Source organism: Mycetomoellerius zeteki, unplaced genomic scaffold, assembly GCF_001594055.1.
Source record: "Mycetomoellerius zeteki isolate Tzet28-1 unplaced genomic scaffold, Tzet1.0 scaffold221, whole genome shotgun sequence".
In the NCBI taxonomy this organism is placed as follows: Eukaryota; Metazoa; Arthropoda; class Insecta; order Hymenoptera; family Formicidae; genus Mycetomoellerius; species Mycetomoellerius zeteki.
Window position 1 is genome coordinate 308,121 of NW_017257184.1, and position 25,780 is coordinate 333,900.

Here is a 25,780-nt window from a genome sequence, read left to right on the forward strand (position 1 = left end):
CTGAACCTACTCTCTTTTCTGCTAATTTTGCAAATGTTTCAGTTATTTAATGCATCGTATATACGTAGCGTTATTCATGTACTTAAAGAAAATTTTTCGTTTTCTGGTTTATTTGATTTTGAGAAATTCTATGTTTTAAGTTTTAATTAGATTTGAATATAGCAGGAAGTACAATATTTAATTATATCGAGCTTTGACGAAGTTTATTTTCGCGCCACTAGAGACTATAATTATTTCCGTAATTCATATCGTCAGACCGATAACTTTTAAGTACAACCAAGTTTATATTTGAAGCAAAATTGAACTGTGGTAAGAAATTTATTGCGTTATTCTATTATGTTGAACTTTATCTGCTATTTTTCTGAGAATATAATGAAATACAATAAAATTTTTTGTATTTTTGGAAGAAACAAAAAAAAATTATTTTTACAATATCTAAAAAATATTTATAAAATACTATGTAAATAAACAATTGAATTCAGTATTACAATCTGTTTCTAGGAAAAAGAGTAATATATATATCGTATAAAAATGTTTTAAAAATATTTTTTAATTTTTTGAAGAGAAAATTTTGAAAATAACAATATTCAGTCGAGAAGTATTTATTATCAAGATCAAATCTCTGTTTTCGTTTTCTCTTTACGGAAAATGACAATATTGTATAAAATATTCTTAAAATTATAAAGTTTCTGGTTTAAAGTATGCATGATGTACTCCGGGATATTTAATTACTGCATTTTTCTCTGCGGAAATTCTTTCAATTAGTGCTGCAGAATTTTAGACTTTTTATAGGTAACGTTTTGAATAGCATGGAAGGTTTATTATAGTGCCCGATGTGAATGTACATATAGCAATTACGTAAAACAAACCCAGCTTGTTAAAAGCAGTATCGCAGAGAAAAATCGATAAAAACATATCGTTTAATATAATCATGAAGGCATAAATCAATTTAAAGTTTCTTAAGTATCTACAGCTGCATTTAAAAAGTTCCTTTTTCTTTTCTTTTGATTTTTTCATATGATTTAATTAACTCTCATGAGCAAAGTTTTATTTATAATATTTTATCACATTTATGTCATATTTAATTTAAATTTTATGTTTGTATCAGATATAAAATTAGTGCTAAATACATATAATATTTACATCACAATACTTTTGCAAGAAATTATAGCAATAAAAAAATTATAGCCAGTAATTTTATAATTCTTTTAAATAGTGTAATATATATTTATTAATCATATTTATATCGAACTGTTACTTTAACCATTTTTATGACAAATTTTTATTAAAATGTTTGCTCCGTTTTATAATTTTTTATTTTATTGTCAGTAAATCATTGATTTTCAAATTGTTTGCATGGTACTTATATTATTTTGCGATATTTTTTTTATGTATATGAAATATATATATGTATATATATTATGTTTTTATTTTTATATGCATTTTATATAATATATATATATATAATATACATTTCAGAGAATAATGATTGCGAGGTTTTTTCGTCTTTCTAGCCATTTTAAGCTGTTCCTTTTCAAATAATTTCCACTTTTTTCATAGTTTTGTCACGATGCAATTCAGTCCTTTATAGCTTAGAGAGGGAGAAAGGGTATGCAGTTGCTTTTATGCTGTATAGTCAGTCTTTGTGTACTTCAGTTAATGGCAAATGCGTTTGTGACGTACACCGTACATCTTCATACACGTCAGAGTTATTTTCGTAGTACACTCACGGACTATCATATCGTGGATTATATATCTTTACCAAAAAAGCAAAATATTAAATAATAATTTGCATGGTTTGATATTTTGCTTTTGCTTATGTAATATACTTAAATGTCAATAGTGTATGAAGAGAAAATTATTTTGTTTAAAATAATCTTAACAAAAAATTTTATATATAGGAATTTATTATGTTTTTAGAAATTTATGATATTTTAATTATATAAAATAGAATTGTATAAGTGTGTAAAAATTATTTCGCGAGGAAGTTGTCATGAAAATAATTAAAATAATAATTTAATGAATATTATGATGAGTATATGATATGCAAAATAAACGTAAAATAACTATTTATGAAATTATTAAACAATTTGCTTATTTTATGATTGTAGAGTAAACGTTTATTTGCTACATAAAAATAATTAGAATTTTGAGATATACCAACACTCATCACGATAGCATAATTTTATTGATAAATACTGATAGCATGTTTATCGAGTATTGAATGTAAAGTTTTTCGTGTTCTTCTGCTTATATCTTTGCGTATACTTATTATTTTCCCCATTTTATTTTCTTGTACTACCTTTTGCATCTTTCATTGGTATATTCTTAGGCGACGAAAAATGCAATCATGTGAAACTCGACGACCCTATGTTGCGTGGGGAAATATATCCGTAGTTATAAGCATGCCTGTGCGAGTTGCCGACCTTTTCTCGCGAGATTTTCAATATTTTTAGGTAAACTTATCTGCGACCTGCAAGAAAATAATGCTTCACTATTATTTAATCGTATACATGATGTTCTGATGTTTAGTGGATGAATATTTTTCAGTTTAATTGAATAAGTTAGATTTAAATTTAATTTTTTGTACAAGTACTGCAAGGATATTTAAGAATAACTCAAAAATAATTTTTGAGAACTGCCGAAGATGTCAATTTGATATAGGCAATTTCCTATCTTTGTTTTCGGTCAAAATTTATTTTAATATTATTTGTATCGTTAGAGTTATATTTGTATTATATTCACATATCTTCAATATTTAATTGTGTATATTTAATATAAAAAAAAGATTTGAACGATTAGCGGAGTTAATATAGCATCATCGGCGATTTTAGCATTAAAGGTAATGTTAAAGCATTAAATGTAATACGATGCTAAAATCTAATTAGAGATTTTAGCGCTACATTTTACATTAATTAAACGCGATAAATTAAAATTAATTTTATTTTGTATTACGTTTAAATTTGTAGAATATACGTTTTAACACATACACTCACAAACATGTATACATAGAGAGAGAGAGAGAGTAGGAAATAATATGACTAAATTTTAACAGTGCAAAATATGCATATACTAATAATAACAGGTGAATTATCATACATATGACGATTTATGATTAAATTTGTTATACTGGAATTTTTACATAGTAATATATTTTCAATCTCAAAGGTCAAAAGTCTTTTTACGCCTCTGCTATTAAAACAGTGGAATATTTTGCGTGTGCGCAATACGCATCTTCTTTGTCGATCCCTGTTCCATCGGATTAGGTGTAATGGCAGCGACGGGTTGGAACACACGTTCTACATTAAAGATTTAATCCCAAAATTTCGCGATTTCTATATCTATACATTACGATTACAATTTTATTTAAAAGTCATTGCGATTGTCATTTGTATTTTATCGGTGTAAAAATTGAATGAAAACCAGACAATCAATGTGTCAAGCTGATGTATGCAGCTTGTATGCATATTGTATGCATATTAATTTTATTTTTAGATATATAAACTCGGTATTTTGAAATGAAATTAATTATTATAACAGAACGTTTGAATATCTATTCTTTTAACGTTTTTTTTTTTGTTATTGTAATCGAAAATATTTTAATTTAGATATTTTTCACACAAAACGATAATTTCTTTTATTATAATACATTGAATAACGATGAGAAATTTAGTATGGATTCTTTATAACCGAAACGGGCAAATCCGCGCTTCAAATTTCGTACAGCTCGCAGCATTCGCTAAGCGGCACCCTCCACCACACGAATTTTGCACCCTATGGGCTGCGTATCCCATAGGATAGAGGATAGATATATATCGTTCCCTAGTTACCAAGGGTACCCATGAAGCAGTGTCAGATGCTGAATTCAGTTCGACCACGCGCTTTCGTCGAAATACACGCGTCTGAAAATCGTGCAGTGATGTCGTGATTGTTTATTGCCGATATGATCATTGACTGATACGTGCACGCATTTTTCGCTAAGCTGCCGATTGTAATTTTTGTATTCGCCCTTGGGCGTGGTAAGCGATTTTCAGTGTCAATGCAGCTCTCGACGTACGATGTGTTTGCACACATGGTTATTTAGCCGGTGTATAGAGGATGATAAATATTTGTCCTGTTAACGAATGGGAAGCTGATTATTCGAAAATCTGAAATTCCGTATTTGTAGATTCTCGCGAGATATCTTGACACTCTTCGTCGGGATTATACATTACGGTCGCTTTTTTTGTCGAATTTAAGTGATATTAAATGATAATTTTCTCTGTTAACAGAATTAGATAGCGAATGGATTTCTTGGTAGGTTTTAAACATATATTCTTGCAAGGTTAAAAATTGATTTTAGATCTTTGAAAAATGTGTTTACTATTATCGTTTTCCGTTTACTTACGACATTGGGTTTATTTATCACGTTTACTTTCACACGCAACTTGCGGTTTAGGATGTAAATCTCATGAATAATCATTTATGCAACGATTTAAAATCTGACCCTTTGCTGTTTCGTTCACAGGGTCCTATTGTATTTAATTGAATGCGCTTGTTGTCGATATTAAAGACCTGTTATCGTGCATGGAATCGATAATGCAATTTTGACGGAAGGGTCCCAATGAAAATTAGGGATGCAGCCGGTGAAATACTGAACGAAACGAAAATCGATACAGCATATCCGGCTTCCTCTCTGTCTCTGTCTCACGGCTCCTTTCTCTCTTGTCGCGGCGAAAATCCAGCATCATCGGACGAATATCGAATTGTAAAACGAGGAACTGATGTGGAGTTGTCCACTCGAACTGTGCGATTGATCCTAAACTAAAGCGTTTTATTAGAACAGAATGCGAGAACTATTTCGCGCGCGGTAAAACTTCTAAAAGTTTGATTCGGTAAATGTATATTTTGATAAATATATTGAAGTATAGAATATAATATATAGAATTATTATTTTGAATGCTACACTTGTTCTCTGTATAGAAAATTCTACAAATTCAGAAAGTTTCGCTGCATTTATTATTTTTCTTTTTTATAAAAGTGTTTTACTATTTTTTTTTTTAACGTGTTAAAATATGTATTTTACACATAAAACATCAGCCAATCTTAAATGTTATAAATTTGATTATTGACTGTAATAAAAGATATTACTTATAGTGTAGTTTGAAAGATAAAGTCTCTTTAAATACACAAATTTTTATATTAAAATATTCGATACAGTATATTACATTCGATATTGACACTGAAAATGTAATTTATTATAATACTATATACTTGATATTTAATATTAAATTTTATAATTATTATATATTTTCTTTACGTGCAACGTGAAATTTTTCTATTAATTAGATATTAGGAGAAATACATTGCGATGCCAAATATACTGAAAAAGTTCTAGCAACTAGTTTCGAAATGACAATTGTTTCGAAAGAGTTAACAATGAAAATTACATATTTACGACATCTTGATTGTTAAACGAATCAAACATTTAACGTACACGCTATAAATAGTATATTTACTATCAATTAACATCGGTCAGTTTTTTTTTTTTCGGTAAAATACCCAATGTTGAGATATCTCACATTCGTTTGCAATAACGTTTTCATTGTGATGAAATTGAATCTTTTATGCGTTGTCTCGGACGTTTCGGAGTTTTGACATTGTGGGTAGTCGCTAAATTCGCATTATGTGTCACATCAACGATTTAGGCCATGTAGACCGATACGAGCAGACAGTCTGACAGGCGATGGTTTGGCATTTTGTTTCTTGATATCTTTCTGTTTAGCCAGAAGAAAAGTATTTTTCGCTTGGAAAAATATCATTATTATTTTGAACTTCCATGCAGTTTTATTTATTATGTAAGAAAGTACTAATGAATATATAATAATAATCGGCATTAAATAATTGTATCTGAGATACGTTAACTAAAATTGGATTCATATATTTTATGCATGCATTCTATTATATAAGAGAAAAGCTTCTTTTAGCAGATTTAATTTCTAAGCATCGGTGCTTTTAACGTTATTAAAAACTGATGCTTCGCATCGATCGATAAACCTCATAGGAGTTGCTTGCAAGATGATGACCGTATACTTGGTTTTTATTTTATTTTTTTACGCTGCACGATACGTAGATGATTACGGCGACGGTATTGATGGATAACGTGAGAAATTTATTTTACGGAAAATGGAAATTAGAAAATATCTGTATACCTTAGCCGCAAAAATACTGATGATACGGGTTTGTATAATGTTAATGAAACAACGTATTCTGTTACTGAAAAAAAAATATCTACGCTACATTATATCTGAGTCGCTTTTAAAAACGCGTTTGTTATGAAATCTGGCAGATAAAAGCAATATTTTTAATATCGACGGGTTGCGATGGGAATTTTACAATTTTAAAAGCGTTTGTATTTAATCGTTATTGTTGCCGTTTAACCCAACGATTACTGTGTTCAGTAAAATTACGAAAATAAACGATCGACAGAGACTAGAGCAACTGAAAAATTCTATGTTGTGTAAATAATAGGAGTTTTATTAATGTGGACTTATACGTGAGCTGCTTGTAAAACTGCTTCGATTTGACGACGACAACAGCGGCTAAAGTACGAGCGAGTTTCTCGGAAGAGGGATCAGCAAAACTGTCGCTGATGTGCTTTGTTCGATCCAGCTAGACACACGAGCATAAAGTGATTGTGTCCGGTAAAAGACAAAAAAAGGAGGCTATCAAAAGCTTCGTGCGCGACGCAAAGTGTGAGAGAACCTGTGCGATGGATCGAAAGGAGTCTCAGCCTAGTACGTCGGCTGCATCATCTATGTACACCGGTACCCTGCAACTTCGTTTTAACGTAAGTGAATAAAAAAGAGCAAAACGGATAGCTCTTTGAGATTAGCGAGCTCTACTCGGCTAACATTCGTGGAAAATACGTATACTTTCAATACCTGAAATTGACCGCATTTTGACCGTATTCGAAATGGAATTTTCATTCATTTTAGATACTTACTTTTTGGTACTTACATAGGTATATCTCACGCTAGGATTTATAGGAAAAAGTAAACGTGTGTCGCTTAATGCTTTGATACTTTGAGATACGTATCATACTGATATTTTAATTACAAAAACTGGCTAAAAAGTTTTAGTAATAAGCTTATCTTTACCTTCCTAATTTATTATTTATTGCTTAAACATTAAATGTTTATTTTTATAGTATTTTATAATTTAGATTATTTACTATAATTATTGTTATTTATGATTCGTAGTTTTTATGTATATTACGTATAAAATTGTATACATTTTTTATATGTAAAATTGTAACTATATATAATAATTACTAGTATATTGTCAGTTCCGGGGTTGGTAACTATATCCCGATTGTCACCCTTAGTAAAGAAACGTTGCTCAAAAGACATCGTTATTGATCGGATAACAACTGAGAGAAAAAGATACGTTGCCGTCATCATCAATACGTTCTTTTAAGAAATATTCGGCGCGTTCGTGTCCAATATTTTTATATTCCTTTGCTTTGTTCATAACGACACCGTAATGGTATCGTTTGAGGCATGCTCAAATTTTCCTTATCACCACACAGAGACAAGACGCTTGCGCGCGCTCTGAGTGAGAGAACAATTTACGATCTCGCAGAAATATTTTACTAAAACCACCGACGACGAGGTAACGTTACGGATAAACATGCGAAGGAAATGAAGGTACAGTGAAATTTTTCGTTGGTCGCTCGTAAGTCAGCTCAGCGAGATACCCTCTGTTGTGCAATCATTTCTCTTTTCCTGGCTTTTCCATCTTCTTTTTCCGTTAGCGTACTTTTATTTTCTTCAGAAAAGTAACGGTTTCTACCATGGCGCTGTTCGATATCTTGCCCTTCCTTGTTCGCGTATTATATTATATAACACTACCCGACTTTTTTACGTTTACTCGTGTTTTTGCAGTTTTTCGCGATTTTTCAATTTCCCGGAGCGTACAGATCTTGTTTTTTCACGTCTTTGATAATTACGCTGTCATGTGGAAAACAATAATAGAAAAAATGATTGAGAATTCATATCGCGATTATAACACGCTGTTAGAGAGATATAGATTTAATTTTCAGTAAAAAGAAAATGTAGAAATTTGAATAATGTTAACCGTATTTTTTATGTCCTTATACGTTGCATCAAATAATATGTATAAATTGATCGAATAAATTCCGCATCTTACTATGGTTGCTACGTTGCACTCTGGATAATGAACGACATTACCGAGGAAGATGCATCGTGTCGCTTATGAGGGAATATTTCATAGTTGGAAAAGTTATTCTGCCAACTACCGATGACTCTAACTAGCCATATATCCTCAAGCCGAAAACTGAGATGCATTTATCATGTTATATTACGATTCTTTTATTATTTACCAAGTTTTTTTCAAACATTTCTTTAAACATTTTGTAATCAGTCGATAAATATAAAGGTATTATGCACAATTGTGCAATATAACACAAAAATTTATGTGAAGTATGACTATTGTGTAAAGAAAGAGAGACTATAGATAGTTTTCCATTAAGGTGTCTTGTAAAGTTTATTTGTGGCGTCTTTTGGGTGTAAAAAATATTCACGTTATACTTATTTTATGTAAATTTTATTGCTGATTTATCGCTGTCGATAATCACATAATTCTTTCGCAATTCGAATAACAAATATAATTTTTTTAAAATGTCTAACATTGAGCGATTCGTTTACGGACGTTATTGGGACATTGGAGAATGCCAAGTTTACGTTGAATGTTCTACTTATTTCTGAGTAAATTACTTCTTCGCGGAAATGTTTCGATGGATTGCGCTAAATGGGACGTCAAAAGTTTTGTTCATGTTCAATTTTCTTCGAGTAGCCGTTTACGTGGTCTGATCGTGAACGAAGTTCATCCCCTTGCGGAATATGCACCTTTTATCTGTACGTGAAGTATTTATTTAAGCAACGCATTTCATGGTCATTATTCTTCTAAGCTTTTATATCCGTTGATTTTCAGAATATTTTATTATTTGTATCGCGTAAGCAGAAATAAAATATACCATGATATAACGAATACAACAAAGAAAAAGGTAATGCTGTAAAGCAGCGAAAAAGAAATATGTTGCGATATGTTATAAAATAAATTAGTATTTTATTTCCGTCGTTTATAACACATACATAAAACGTACTTAATATCATTATTATTAAACAATTAGTATAATATGTCAATGATATAATGCATTAACATGTCGATATTTAATTTACAAGTCATTTTCTTTCTTTTTTTATGTCATTATTTTTTATTTAATTTTATATTTCTTATATTTTTTAGAATCAATTAAAAGAAATATATATATTTATATTTATACCAATATATAAATTTTCGCGAATATATTTTTTTTTTCTCAGTTTTATAAATTACACGCTAATTCTGTTTGTTGGATTCGAAACGCAGTTGCACGGAAAAAAATGGTTGACTAATTTTTACCTTGCACGACTAGTAAAAATATTTTAGCTATTTTTGTCAAATTTATAATAAATTTTATTTGCCTGAAAGTAAACATACCAGAGGCGTAAGGTAAAAACATACATTACGATTATAAATCCATTCACGTGATTATTATACTTTATAATAAAATAAATCAAAATTGTAAGCACGAACAGCTCTCAAAATTTACTTTACGAAATGTAAAAGCATTTTACAGTCTAGCTATACATATACCTACAATGCTCATTTACCAGAAAAGTAAAATAAATTTTACATAAGTGGACGTCCCTTTTACTTAGACCTACCAAAATTTGCTAGAATTTTAGCGCATATTATTTTACACTTTTCCATGCGTAAACTAAAGCTAAAATATTAGTATCTCAAATTAGATTGATCGTCAATTTTAATAATGATGCTGATAAAGCATTTTAACTCTTTCAAGCACGATGAGAATCTAGATTTCCACCTCTTTGTAATTCATGTTTTGCATTTCTCAAGTAATTAAAATTTAATTTTGTTGCAAATTTTTGCGGTTTTACTTCGATAAGATGTTCGTAAGTGCAGAAAAATGTATGTTTTCTGTTAATTTTTTGTTTTATTGTTTATATATTAACAAAATGTAAAAAATAGTGTATTTTTCAGAAAAAATTCATGTTGAAAGCAAAAAGTTACTTGATTAGGACGAAACTGGGTACTCGGGTTTTCGGGGTCACTGATTACGAATCTGGCCTCAGATTTTCAAAATTCAAAATGGCAAATTTCAACCGAATTCTAAGTAAAGAAAAATGTATGCTTCAAAGGATTAAAAATTTGTAAATAATTTATTACGAATTTATTGTGTTGCGAAAAATATTACCTCAGCCAAGATATTAAATATTTTTCGGAATTTTGTTTTGATCGAAAATAGAATTATTTCTCTCATTTGATTTATTCTTGTTGATCTAATTTGAAATTATATAATTTTTTAAAATTTTATTTTCTTTACTATATTAATTTTTCTTGTACTTTTTTGTTATGCACTGATAAATTCCAAGACAACACCATAACAGAGATAAATCGATGGATGTATGTTACATCTTACATTAAAGATTTAATCAACTAGTGAAAGTTAAGATCATCCAAAAATAAAATATTTAGATAATAATTAAATAAATTTTATTTTATAGCATTTATGTTATTATTTAATTATCTGATTTTAATCTAATAATTTTTTATAAATCGATAGTTTCTTTGAAACAAAATATTGAATTTATTTCTTGCTATATATATATATATATAACTCGAGTTATGCTGTATACATATTACTAAAATTTTGTGTTTTAAAAAATATGTAGTTCGCATTTAATGATTGTTTAAAATGTTTCTATATTATGTCAAATTAAGTTTGTATTTCAAGCTTTGTAGTATTATGCAAGACTTATTCATATGCGCTTTATTTCGTGAATTGCATTCGTCAAGTTGTTGAATCCGCATCTCTCATATTATTCACGGACTTTCTGGCAGGTTATATCGGAGTCATTTCGTGAAGATTAAAACTTAATTGCCGGTATATGAAGTTTAACATGCCCGATGGGAGATGAAGGAAAGTGTCGTTAAGGGGAAATTAGCAGAGTTATCTTGTAACGTCGCTTAATTCGATGCTAGTTAATATAGCAGTAAATTCATTGCGGATTTGGCGAAACATCAAGTATAATTATTTTAGCAGACTTTGTTCAGCTATTATAGGTTTTCTCATAATATTTCAAAAATTATTTCTTATATATTAAAATAAATTCAAGATTTTGTTTCTAAAAAACTATCAATTTATAAGGAATTAATTATTGGACTCAAATGAGATAATTAAATAATAACATACCGTAAAATAAAATTCATTTGATTATTATCTAAATATTTGATTCTTGGATTAATTCTATTTATTGATCAAGTCTTTAATGTAAGATGTAGGTAGTACATATTGTACATCATATATCCATCAACGGTCTGTTTCTCTTATGATGATGTTTTGCTCTTATGATAAAACAAATACAGCATAAATTATAATTTATCCGTAACAGAAACAATAATGCTTGTCTATCACATGCAGCTTTCATGTCGGTCTTCTATCAGAATTACCACGAAATTGTACATTAATATATGCAAATGAAGATCAACAGCTTATGCTATTAAGAAGCAATAACATAGCTTGGTACATTATTCAGTGCATCGTATATACTGTGAGATGTATACCGTCATATCATGATTCAATATAATATAATGTTAGCTTGCTAATTTAATCGATATATTTTACTGCAACATTTTGAAATTGACACGAACTTAGGAGTGATTTTTTGCGTTCGAAGAGAGCGCGAAAATCTTGACGGCTACTTTTAGTTTTATTCTTTCCAACGAAAACGATAACGTTCACAATGGCTAGAATACCGGATATCCAGTGAAATTCTCACGGCTTCTGTTTCATCGAATTCAATCCTACGGGATTTCCATTGGTTACTACTGGGGAATGGAAATGTGTCAGGCTATTGGCTCTTGCTATTTGAATGGATTGCAGTGGAGTGCTTGGTTAACGTGTCCTATCTATGTCGTACGGTCACTCTTCGATCTGACTGACATTCTCTTTCATTCTATGACTGGTAGAAATAGTATATAAATGTGAAGAAAATGATTAAGAGAAGATATGAGAATGATAGCGGAAGCTAAATAAAAAGTTTCATTTGCAAGAGGTACTACGTAAAATATGAGCCGTTGTTTAAAAATTTATATGATTTGTTGTCGTACTTGTACATAACATTATCACAAGAAATTTCAAACAAACCTGATAATTCTAAACTTTGAAAGTTTCCGGTACTTTATGAAGACATAGGAAAATTGCATGTGTCCCACCTTGTATTAACTGGAACTTTTTGGAAAGCGAGTATGTATGTTCAGCTTTCCGAGCGGCCGGTGACACGGAAGTAACACGCGATCGATTATGTCAGAGGGATGTAAATAACTCCACTTTACATAGGAAGCGGAAGTAAAAGTACCGCTAAGTGGATTAACGATTCTCTATGCTTTTATAGAATATTAATTCGGTATTTGAATATAGATGACATCATCACATGATGACTGTTTCAACGTTTTATTTTCTGTCAATTGCATTCGTCAAAATAAAAAAGTGATCGATCATCTCTAAAAATAAAATAATAAATGAAAAGTAACAATTAGTAATGTTTTCATCTGCTAAAATATGGATATTTATTCGTACATTAGATGGAGAAGATTTGTATTTAATACCAAAGTTAAGCGTGCGATTATAATGTTAGCAGACAAAGTGAATTAGTTAGATTAACAAGTTAATCTGGCAGTTTTCCGGGAGCTAACTAATTTGTGCATTCACACACACAGTGCGGTTATATTATATATTATATACGCGTACGAACAGATCCGAGAAAATCCCTAGGCTTTAGCGAAATTGAATGAATCTACCAGGAATAAGATAAAACCTTCAAGAATTCTCTGTATTTGATATATTAATTGTCGATTAAAGATACATTTTCTAATTTTAATAAATGAAAGAATTGAACAAAAAAAGGAAAAGAATTGATTATTGGATTTATATAAGTAGAAGTTAGTATATTTTTGGAAACTCTTTGTTCGTCGAGATTTAATTTTTTTCCTGGCGATATTCGAAAAGAAATGTAACGAAGACTGGATTTAATGAACTTTTCATGCTTGGCGAATATCGCAAAAATTAATTCTATTAGCAATCAAGCGCGAAAACCGGATTAGGATGTGAAACACTTGTGTGGGAAGACAGTCATTCAGTATCCTTTTAGCCAGAATAACGCGGATTAGTGAGACTTAACATAGTTATTGTTATCGTAATCCTCTTGCGAAACCGACAGCGTCCATAAACATTTTCTCATCTCGACATTATCGTGTTTTATTAGTATATAGCAAAAGCCAGATTAAAGGTCTGTATTTCTGCATTAAAATAGAAAATTGTTTAACGAAATTTTTAGTAAGTATTAGTTTGCTCACACATTTCGAGTAATTTTGAAAAATTTTTTCTATTTGGAATATATAGAATTTGAATTTTACACGTTTTATATTTCATTATAGAATTAGTACGTATAACTTTGTAGAACATTTTATTATAATATATTTCGAAGTATCTCTCCAAGACTAGCGTCTAATTTTAAGATGAGATTACATGTTAATTGGCCCACATTGGAGGTTGATCTATACTATATATATCTGTTCTGAAAGGTCGTGTAGTGGTTGCTACAACGAACCGCTCAGAGAATAGAGTTCGGTCGTCGAAAGCCTACAAGCGATCGATAGGTTCGTGCAGCAAAAGGTAGCTACAGCAGCATGGCAAAAACAGGTGATCGACCTGAAAATTTCGTAGAATATATTACGTGAAGATATTACCTCCCTTTAAGAGCTTGCGCTTTCGATTTCCGTTATTATACAACAGAAAGAGCTGAATATTTTTTTTTTATAGAACTTTTTATATTTTAGTTTATGTGAATATAAAATGTAAGAAAAAATTTTCTTTAAAGTATAAGAATTTACAAATCTAACTTTTTGTTGTATTAAAGTTTTAACTTTTATTAGTTATTAGTTTTACAGACATGCGAAAAGGATAGTTTTGTTAAAGCATCTAAAAATTTAGTTAGATACAGATCTGAAAATAATTTTGTTGGACTATTAAAATAATTATATGGAATGCTCAAACTGGTAGTTAGAATATGAAAATTTTTTGCAGCATTGCTCATTAGATTTAAGATTTCTACATTATTTTAATTAGGGATGCACCGGATATCCGAAAAGTATCCGGTATTATCCGGCATTTTTTACTATCCGACTGGATATTCGGATAGTCAGATATCATTAGTATTCGGGAACATATCCGATAGAAATTTGATATCATTAAATTGTTGATTTTTTATTATATAAATGTTCTAAAAATAAGTATGCATATTCATAATTCTATAATATCTTATACATTGTTACAAAATTACAATTTTTTCTCTATAGGTCTTTTTTTAAAGACATTTTTCCGAAATCCGGTCGGATATCCGAAAAATGTCGGATATCCGACTCGAAGAAATTGTCTTCTCGGATATCCGATCGGATATCCGATGTTACATTTTGTTCGGATATCTGATATCCGGTATCTGGTAATTTTACGATCCGGTGCATCCCTAATTTTAATGATCTAGCAAAATTATTTTTATATCTGTATTTACATTGAAAAAAAGATTGGCTGCTGCAGCAAATTAGATGATAAAATATGGCATAGTGTTTTTAATTGGCTGCAACAGCCAATTTTTTGTTGCGGCAGCCAATCTTTTTTTTCAGTGTAGCTAAATTTTTAGATATTTCAGCAAAATCGTTCTTTATGTGCAAATGTTTCTAAAATTTTTGTCCTACTTTTATCGTAGAAATTGCACTGTACATTGGTGCACGCGCATGCATGGTGCAATGTACGGTAAATTGATTACACTTTATGTCGGTAATCAACGCATCGAAGTAGGAAATTGACTCGATTTGCAGCAAGTACGAAGGCTGAATGAAGGGCGTTTAAACGCCTAGTGTCTCTTAAAAGCTCGCGCGTGCTTTCACCAACACGTACGTTAAACTTTTGGGTGAAGAACGTGCGTGTGTCCGAGCGATCTGGACTTCCAGGCATTAGGTTGTAATTTGCAGCAGTTTCGACGCTGCCATCGATTATGGGCTATGCGCTGCGTCACCGTTGCATGCAGCGAGCACTTCTGATGCGAGTGCCACGGTTTCGCGTTAGTTGCTGTATCTTACCACGGCGCTTATTAACCGAACTAGAACTTCGTAATAACGCTCATGCCATTTTGATTTATATTTCAGAACGTCTTACGGGAGCTGGAACAAAAGAAACCGCAATTGGACGAGCTGGTTCACACGGCCGAGAACTTGCGCGCCGACACGAATCGACAGCAGTTGCATGGCAAGGGTAAGTATTTTATGATTGTATATTTTTTTAGGATCGCATAACAATTGTAACGACACGTAAAGTCTATGTGTATTTAACGGTGAACATAGCGGCGATCTCATTTAATAATAAAGAGTTTTTGCAATAGCATTTTGTATTCTAGTAGGTATGCGCGCACATGTTAGTTTATTAAAACGGATAAAGTGGTATAACTTTCATTTAAAAAGATTTTAGAGAGTGGATTTTTGAAATAACTGTATGAATACATATATATTTAATTTAATTTTTTAAATATTTTCTTTAGCTGATATTTTATGTACTGTTAGTGTGGTTAAGTTATGAGAGTTGTAAGAGCATTATTTTTAAAGGCATATTTTAATTTGTCATTAATTCAATTTTAGACGAAGATTTTTAAAAAATATTTTCACGGGAAGCGCATTCGATAAGAGTGCATTGTGATCTAATAGATTTAATGAGTTTCTGCCATCATAATTGATATTGGAGAAGCAATCCTGCCTGTGTGGCACTTTCCGCAATCGGGCGAAGTTTAGAAGTTTAATTATCGGCTTTGATTGCTCGTCCGAAGACTGAAATAAATTGCAATATCTGCCGATCGATGTATGAATTTGATCTGCAAATCGTTTTGAAATTAATTGTCGTACATTGATTCAGTATCGAATCAAATGCTAGCACAATTCACAGAGGTATTAACACGATTTTAACTGCAAACTTTTCACAATTTGTGAAGTTATTTAATTGTACATTAACCTTTTGATACGCAAAAGTTTATTGTCAACACATAGTTATAATGATATTATGTAGATATATTTTGTCATGAAACATGTGACAAGATTTAACTGTGTAACAAAATTATTAAAATTACGTTCATAATTCTCATATGTTTTTGAACAGTCAAAATTAATTAATGTAATAATTATTTAATAATTTTTACACGTTTCTGAACAATTAAAATTAATTAATTTAAAAGTTCTGTCACGCTACTACAAATTCTTAAATTCTGCCTGAATAAATATAATTGAACTCGAGAAAGAATATATTACTTGAGATGTCGCTAATTATTTTAAATGAAATGTTTTTTTCCTTCGTTAGATATTGTTCGTTCTACATTAGCATTGCAGTGTTCGTCCGTCACGTTTCTACTACGATGCATTACAACTAAACAATTTGTTTTCCACATTCGTCTTTTATAAAGACGAAAAATTTAAGGATATTTTTTCGCATATTTTTTTTATAGAGTACATATATTGAATTATTTATTTTATTTAAATATCTAAATATGTCAGTTTGGAATAAGATTTAAAAAGAAATTGTAAAATATTATTTTTGAATTTACAAAAAATTTATTATTAGTTTTTAACTAACCTTATAAATATATGGGGTAAGGTGGATTTTCAAAACATATCCAAAAGGGGAGATCGGATCCAGATCCGATTTTTTTTCACTAATAATGCATAAAATGAATAAAGCAAGTAAAATAGTAAAAAAAGAACTTAAAAATACAACAAAGTTTATTAACTGACTTTAAATAATTATAGTAAGACAGCTTCTTTGATTGACGGAGCTGTAGGTCACATCTGACTCCGACCTTATTCTAGAGGATTAATATTATTCTTATACTTTTTACTGTTATTTAAATACTATTTAATTTATTAAGAATTTTAATTCTAAGAAGAACAGAATAAGTCGAGTAAAAAATTCAAGTATTATTAGTAGAGAAGGAAATAATGCTTTAAACTTTTACGTAAATAAATGAATCGATCATAGTTGAGCAATGAGCTTTTTAGGACCAAGATAAGGCTTATCACGTTAATCATTCATTAACGATCGGCTCTGCTTGTGACTTGCAGAGTAAATTTTTTCTTTTGACCATAGATTACCATGGTAGCGTGTTTACTTTCTAGACTTAAAATGGTCTTACACGCGAGATTGATCCTTATTTCTGCAGCGTAGGGGAGAGTTGTCGAATGCGTACCACTTAACCTGTTTTTTATGATATTTTCTATTTGGCACTGTTTTGTATGCAAATGAACATTAGAAATTGTAACTTGAGATTTTAGACGCTTATTATGATATGTTTAACTTTTTACCAATAATAAATTAATTTGTTATAAGTCTTTTTGTAACATGTTGCAAAGAGTACGATTTAGACAACTCGCTTTCTAGCTTGAAATTTGATTATTTTACGATTTATCTTTTTTAATTATCTGAATACATATTATTTATCTCTATCTTTTTAAACTGTCTGTATTTTAAATAAAATAAGCAAATAATTAAAAATAGTAGGAAGGGTAATTGAATATCATTGTTAAGAATCACTTAAAAATAAATTTTGTTTCTGCATACTTATATATCTTATATGTGTTTTGTCGTATCATGTACATAACTTTTTACGAGATGGAAGAAAACGGGTTGTCGCAAATAATCGGTAGTAGGTACCAGTATCGAAGGTTTAATCGTGCTTTCGTGAATAGTCACGAATATTTTTCATAATGGGCTAGTTATCAGGAATGTCTATACCGTAGAGTGTTGCCGTTGCCTACCGGGCTTTAATTACGAGCACGAAACATACGGAACACGCTACCATCCGCACATATCACGTGCATGGATTGCCGTGCTCATCCCCTAGCTATATGCTGATAGAGCTGCTTTAAGTAGCGTTAACTTACACCGCCTTGGAATTGCCTGGAAGTTGTCGGTATTCTCTCAGCTCGAAACAGCAACGTTTTAGTCCTTTCTAATCAGTGTAAATTTATGCACCTCAGAATGCATATGCGATGCATCACAGTCGTGTCGTAAGTCTTATTTTTACTGTTCTTGAAACCTATATTTTGTGAGATATTTACATTCACTTAACAAATTATCTAACTGAGATTTTAATATCTTTTTTCGATGTATGCATTTATATACATGCTATATGTATACAATATGCAACATTTTAACATTTACTTTTCAATAAATTTTAATTTATGACCTAACATAAACTATGATAACTATTTATAAATTGCCCGATCTCCTAAACTTGCAATAGCTCAGTGTAATCTCCGACGCATATGTTTGCATATTTCATTCAGTGCTTAGCTCGTAAATCTAGAATATCGTGCAGACATAATACATCTCGCCCACATAATGAGTTTAACTGCTGCCGGGTCCAGAATATCGCTACCTGTGGGTCGGTGTAGCGCGTGGCTCTTACAATTTGCCAAATAAGCTCAGCAATTTATGTTTGCGCCGGCTGGGAGCTCCAGGCATTGATTTATCTCAGTACGTTCGTATTCACTGTTTCTCGGTGTGACACCGATATTGGCTCGCGACGTTTAGCATTGTATTAAATATTTTATAAAAGTCTTCAATTTTTGTCACTAGGTCGGATAAATTTATTTAAAGACACACGCTACGGGATCGTAATTTTCGCTCGAAGAGATTTTAGAGGGTAGATTTCGATAGCTATACGAGCATTCGAGCGGATATTTTCTACGAACGACCGACTTATCGATTTTCTTTCAATCGTTTCCATACCAGCTGTCTGCCTCCCACACGTTGCTCCATTCTTTGAAAGCTACCTGGGGTAGATCCTACTAGCACGCATAGTTGTCACATTGATTCTTTTCCGTTGAATTTCGTATTCACTACCGGCGTTCCTACTTCTCTGACGAACGAGTAGAGAGAACGAAATGGAGGCAAATGTCCCGAGATAAGCTTGCTACCTGTTTTTATTTCTGCAGCTACTAAGACGCGCTAGCTTTATGGGAAGAGATACCTCCTCGCGTTGCCTTCACGCGCAGCCTCGCTTTATCAGTGTTGTTCAAAATTAAAATCAATCAATTAGTCCGGTGCTACGATCGTTATTGCATTCTATCCGCGACGTTGAGAAATTTCTTGTCCTTATGAAATTGGAATACTTCCCAACTAAAATTCGCGCTATTGTATGTATTACAATTACCTCGTTAGTTCGGCTATATTCGAAAACGGGATCTATTGTCTTGCATTATCTTGTTTTATCTATCTCATAAAATATGTTTCGTAATTTTGTGTAATGCGATTGTGAACTTACAAGAAAACACAATCAAGTGTTCTCTTCTGATTTTAATAAGCTTTGGGTATGTTAAAATACAAATAAAAATAAGAGACACGTATTTTTTATGAATGCTCAATTGCACGTTAAGGGGGTAGAACCCCCTTTTAAAAAAAATCGATTTCTTTCTTTCTGAGTGAGTAAATATCGTCTAAACCGTTAAAGATATAAAAAATGTTCTAATTAAAAGTTGAATGGTTTTAAGAGTATTTTATGATAGTAATAAATTTTATTTAAAAATAAGAAAGTTTGTTATTGTTATAAAATACTCTTGAGATCATTTAACTTTTAAAAATTATATATAACGTATATTTTTATATATAACGTATATTTTTTCTTTTTTTAAAAAGATTTTTTTAGGGATTTCACTGCTTTTTGTAAATTTTTGAAAATATAATAATGTAGAATTTAAATCTTCTAAAAATGAATACAGATTATTTCTAAAATTATTTTATAAATTTATATTTATTTAATATTCAGATTGTATTGATTTAACTCATTTATTGATAATTTTTGACTGTTTAGATTTGTTCTAAGAAAAATATATATGCGCTCTTAGCATTTCGAGGCCACTTACATATTTCAACTTTTAAATCATTTGCAGATGTTTATTTTGTATCTTTAACTTGCAATAAATCTGTATAATATCCTTCGTTTATATTTTTATCATGATGAAAAATTGTACTGTTAACTTTATAAATATTATCACCAATACAAATTTTTGACGAGGGTATGGATTTAATATTAAGATTTGTAATCTTTCTCGCCTTTTCTCATTCTCTGTTTGCCCTTTTCTCTCTTTTATACTTTTGTTTTCTCATAAACTTTCCCTTTTGCGATCTCTCTCTTTCTTTCTTTCTCTCTCTCGCTTTCTCTCGCTCTCTTCTTGTTTATCTGTCTCATGTATTGTACAATACATAAATTACATCTGTATGCACATCAAGGTTCACTTTCGTCGCTAATTTTATTTGAATTTTATATTAAAATTAAAATTGTTTAGGCATTGTGAATAGCAGCTTAATGGACAAAACGCTTTATATGTATGTGTCACACGTACGACTGAAAAAATTTGAAAAGCTGAAATAGTTCCTTTTCGGGACACGATTTCCAAAAATCTCGATATCAGCCAATTTTATTCGGACTGGTCGGAGTCGAAAGATACTGATGACATTATATAATAAAAGTGTTTTTAGATTTTTTTATTGCGGTTTTAGTTTCTGAGTAATTTTAATCTAAAGTTTGTTGATGTCTCAAAACTCCAGATGAACCTAGTGGTAGCGTCGTGAATGGCAACGGCACGAACATATATGCAATGACATTCACACGTCAAGCGGTCAAGCTGTCAAGCGGCCCGTTTCATATTTTTATGCACTTAGCGTCGCGACGCTACCGCGTTGCTTGATCTCTTATTTTCGTTTATATTTATATATTTTAACATATTCAAAGCTTATTAAAGTTGGGAGGGATAATTGAGTTCTTTTGTTAGAAGAAAAACAAGCTTATGTCTTATTTTATCAAATATTTAACACTGTTCAAGCAGCTGGCGAAGTCTTCTCTCAAAGATTTAATGCAACAGGTTCATACATACATTTCAATATTTACATAGATATCTTGTTTTCATGTTGATCTGTATGTATTTTTTCTGAAGAGATTTGTAGCTTACGAAACTTGTTTAAATTACGTATAAGATAATGTATATATAATAATAATATTAATAATTTAATATTTCAAATGTTTCACGATGTTCCTTATAGGAAACTATCGGACGTATTATGCTTTAGAGATGCGGTTTGAATATCGCGACCATTTCTGTGTAGATCAACATAACAGTATTCGGGTTATAGAGATACGTACGCATTGACCATAGCAATGTGGTAGTGCGTGAGATAGTCTAGTTGATCCGTATGTCAGGAACGTATGCAAGAGGCACTTCAAAGCGGACAATGTCCACATGCATGCGGCGCAGTACCTATTATGATTTAATGCCTCCAAGTTGTAGGGATGAACCGTGTCTGTAATAGGTCTTGGTCTCTTATTGCGTGATGCAATTGCGATCCAACAAGGATCGCAGTGCGTCCCCAAGCAGAACAACAAGTCATTATGATATCAAAATGATTCCAAAATGATCATTAAAGGTCATTTTTCTATCATTTTCGATTCATTTTAATGTCATTTTGATGTTATCGTGACTTGTTGTTCTGCTTAGGTCCCTATGGATTTGGTCTTATATCCGTGATGAAAACGATAATATAAAAAGTACAATTTTCCCAAAGTACTTTTTTTCTATTATATTTTGTTCTTCTTCGGAGTTCTTTTCTAGAGTTCTTTTTCCAGAGATTTTTGATAGTAACATGACGCGAAAGTGCTTCTAACATTTGCTATTTCGTATTTGCTTTCACATTCCGTCGTCGTGCTTCATCCAGCTCGCGTAACATGAAATAAAACTGTTATTTCGCGAATGGATTTTCGCTTGCTACTTTTACCGCGGAAATATACTTCCAAAAATACAGCATGTGCGATTGTATGATAAATGATTGTTAAACTAATAAATTCAGGTTTTGGGATTACACTATAAATATTCGATGTTACTGGCACGTTTGTCGTATAAATATTTCCGACGTGATTTTCGTCTGTATTCTAACAATTCGTATCTTACCGTATTATATCGAAAAAATTGGTTTTTTAATATTTATTACGTACGGTTAACGACTCTCGTTCTTTATTAATATTTTTTAATTATTAAAAGTAATTCATTAAAAATAATTTTTTGGGAGACATTTTCAGAATAGAATAATCTGTTGTGAGTAAGTAAAGAACTTGATATTTTTAGCGAATATCATTTCATAACAGAATCGATGAGGTAGCATATCCCTTCAGAGCAATCTACTTGTTTCGGGCCAGCGGTTATTCAATTTTAACGCGTTTGTGAAGTACGAAGGATTTAGCAGAAGGATAAATACGCGTTCCCTCGCGTTTGCTTTTCCTTGAAAAGAAGTTTTATTAACGTGATGGAGTAAACGTAGAATAACAAAATTTAATTAGCCTCTGAATACTTAATTTTAATATTTTATTATACATTCGCAGATTTAATGAATTAATTATCTTGTACATTTGACAAATATGTATAATATATCTGTTTTTTTTATTTATAGAGATTTTTTTGTGGATAGATAGTGAGCATGTCATAAATTACAGAAAATAGCCAATTTAAAAACTTAATTAATATTCGTAATATTTAGCAATGATCTTTATATTTATAATCTTCGTATAAAAATGATACCGTGTAAATTAAGGGACGATTATATTATGTAGAATATACCAAAGAATAATTTAAAACATATATCGAAGACAAATATATATTTTGTGAGATAGTCTTAACGATAATTTTCACGTAGAACGGCAACATCTTTGGTTTCACTAAGAGCAGCAACGTAATTTCTGTCTTGGCGCATGTTACGTTCTCTTACACTCTATGTTCTTATCGTCGTTCAAAGAGCGAGCACATTTGCCGTATTTCGACTAGTAGAGTGTGTAGAGAGAAAATGGTAGTACCAGAAAGCGCTAGCGTAGTATATCCCAGGATGTTCTACGTATTTGACACGTTCTTTTATCTACATATTATTTAACTATAAAGAGAGTCAATTTAACAAAAAAATATCAAAACTATAATATTTTCTAAATTATATATTAAAGCAGTTTTATAATTTTGAAATTGCAAGTATTTATTATTCGTGATCTAGAAATTTTTTTTTTTATTATACTTTAGTACTTTGTTTTAATTCAATTAATTATCAATATGTATATTGTATTAAATATCATACAAAAATTCTACTAAGTTATTTGTTCTTGAATTTTTTTTTCTTTTCAATATGTGTACTTGAAAAATATTTGTGTAACAAAATAATTACTGTAATTAAATAAATAGAATTAAAAAATATATATTGTAAAATTTTGGGAAAATAATTTTACAATTATTTTTTAACGTAAGTGGTTTTACTATGATTATTTGGATTACTATATGAATCATTATTGCAACGAATTCTACCAGAAAGAGGCACGTTTACGTAAATCTTTTTCTATATTCAAATAAAAATCGAGAGAAATATGCGAGATAAATCAAACTAACTGACTCGCGAATCCTTTCGGTTTAAAATTGAATGAATGCTTCGGAACACTCTGTAAATACCTATAAAAAAACAACCAGCGAGATATACACATTGTAACGTCGAATGGTCGTTTATACGTTGTTTCTCTTTACGTCGAGATGCGTTCTAATAAGTCCCAGAATTCTAGAGTTCACTTTTGCGGTCCGCACGACTGCGAGGCATTCGTGGTTGGTCTTTTTCCGTCACGCTTCGCGTCCTCTCTGCAATAGCGTCTCCCAGAAAATCCTGCAACCGACTTTCCCGCGGTAAAACCACAGGGACGAAAGTTTGCCGCTTGTACGTCGCACGTCGTGTTGCGTCAATTACTCTGAATCTATGGCGACTTAAGGGAGTCGCATATCGCCCAAATTACGTACTTAGTGTAACGTAGTTGCGAGCCGAATGTCAGGTTACCGAGGTCTTAGCCGTTTAATTGTGTAATTGCTTGATTATGCCAATTAGTGCGAGATTTGCGTGGACATCTGTACTTGTACCGTCGTAGTACATCTACATTTTTTAGCGTTTTCAAGTAAATTATAATCTTGGTTCTTTTTAAAATAATATTTTTATGATATATAAAATAAAATCATAAATATTTTCAATTGTTTTGTACAATTAATGTAAAATTTAATTATAATTATTTAAATATAATTTTCTCGTTATAAATATATGGAAAATCGATTTTGAATAAATAATGTTTTAATATTTCTTATCTCACATATTGATGCAATATATAATCACATTTGATGCAATATATAATATAATTGCGACATTTGCGTTGAGATTCGTGCGTCATAAAATAATGTTGGAGACGACATTTAACTAAATAAAAAGTGCTTAATAGAAACTTTACGATCCAGCAATGCACTCTTTGAAGTTCGTCAAGTTTCAGAAATTAAATTTCTTTGCAATAATTATTTATTCGTAGAGACGCTCGATCCAATTGAAAGAAAGGGCTTCGAGAATACAATCAGTGGATGTAAATTATTTATTTTTGGTTATATTCGAGATTTGTGATCTATCTGGGAGTTGATGAAATAAACACATTTTTCTTCTTCAAAAAAGAAAAAACGATTTCTGAAGTAAAAATTTATTTTCCTTTAAAAATAGGGCTGTCTCTTTACATTACAATTTATTACGTATACAGTAACTATTGAGTTTGAAATGGAATGGTATCTTCCGACAAAAGGGGAAGAAAAAAGATGTTGCGGAAAGCGTAATGGAAAACCGTTGATAGAGACATTATGCCACCTCCATTACACGCGTTAAAGAACGGGGAAACAAGTCTGACAAAATTGTTTCTCTTCTTTATGGATTTCAAACAGGTTGTAATTTGATACCGATAACAATGATATTGTTACTTACGTTTTTTATTTACTTTTGTTTACGAGTTAGAATAGGTTTTATATTTTTAATCCTGCTAACTGAGACAGTTGATAAAAATTTAGTTAATTACATAATGCAATAATAAATTTAAGGATTTCCTTTAAAATAAAGTATTTTAATTAAATAATCAGGATAATTTCAAGATTATTCAGTACTCATTAATATAGTTTTATTAAATAGAACTGTTTTGTGATTTTATATTTTACATGATTCTTCTTCGCGATTTTTCATTATAGAAACGATTGCAACGAACTAGCTGCATTCTCAACACGTCGTCGAGGTATCCGCGGCAATTTTACGACCGCGTCGTGCGACCATTTTCATTTTCGGCTGCGAGATTTCGGCGTATTCGTTTTGTAGATGCATAAACCATAAATCGGCGCTGCATCTGACGTTTGCATATCCTCGCGCATATTCGCCGTGGAAATAACCCGCAATCATGCGCACTCGCTTTCCGTTATTTTTAGCTGATTCGATGGGCTTTCAATGTCATGTTGCGTTCCGACATTTATTTCGCGTTGCAAGAATCTCGATTTATACCGGCCGAGGAAACATCGCACGGAATTTTACATTTGCGCGTTGCAATAAGTCTGGCGTCTTCCTGAAACGAATAAAGGAGAAGCGAAAACGCAAAAAGAAAAACTAGTAAGCTCATTGTGAAATCGCTGAAAAATGCATTTCAAGAAAGCAAGGATTTTCAGCGTCGGTAGAAGTGCCAGGAATTGTCGTTCGCTCTTAAAA

General features: G+C 30.9%; 1 protein-coding gene across 9 annotated transcripts in view; it reads left to right on the forward strand.

The window, feature by feature from the left end:
* Positions 1–25,780, forward strand: part of LOC108722985 (dystrophin, isoforms A/C/F/G/H) — a 477,563-nt gene that overhangs the window by 129,650 nt on the left and 322,133 nt on the right. For all 9 annotated transcript variants that reach the window (XM_018448392.1, XM_018448399.1, XM_018448394.1 and 6 more), the window contains one exon: positions 15,331–15,436. In XM_018448392.1, the coding sequence (XP_018303894.1) occupies positions 15,331–15,436 (106 nt within the window). The remainder of the gene's footprint in view (positions 1–15,330; positions 15,437–25,780) is intronic.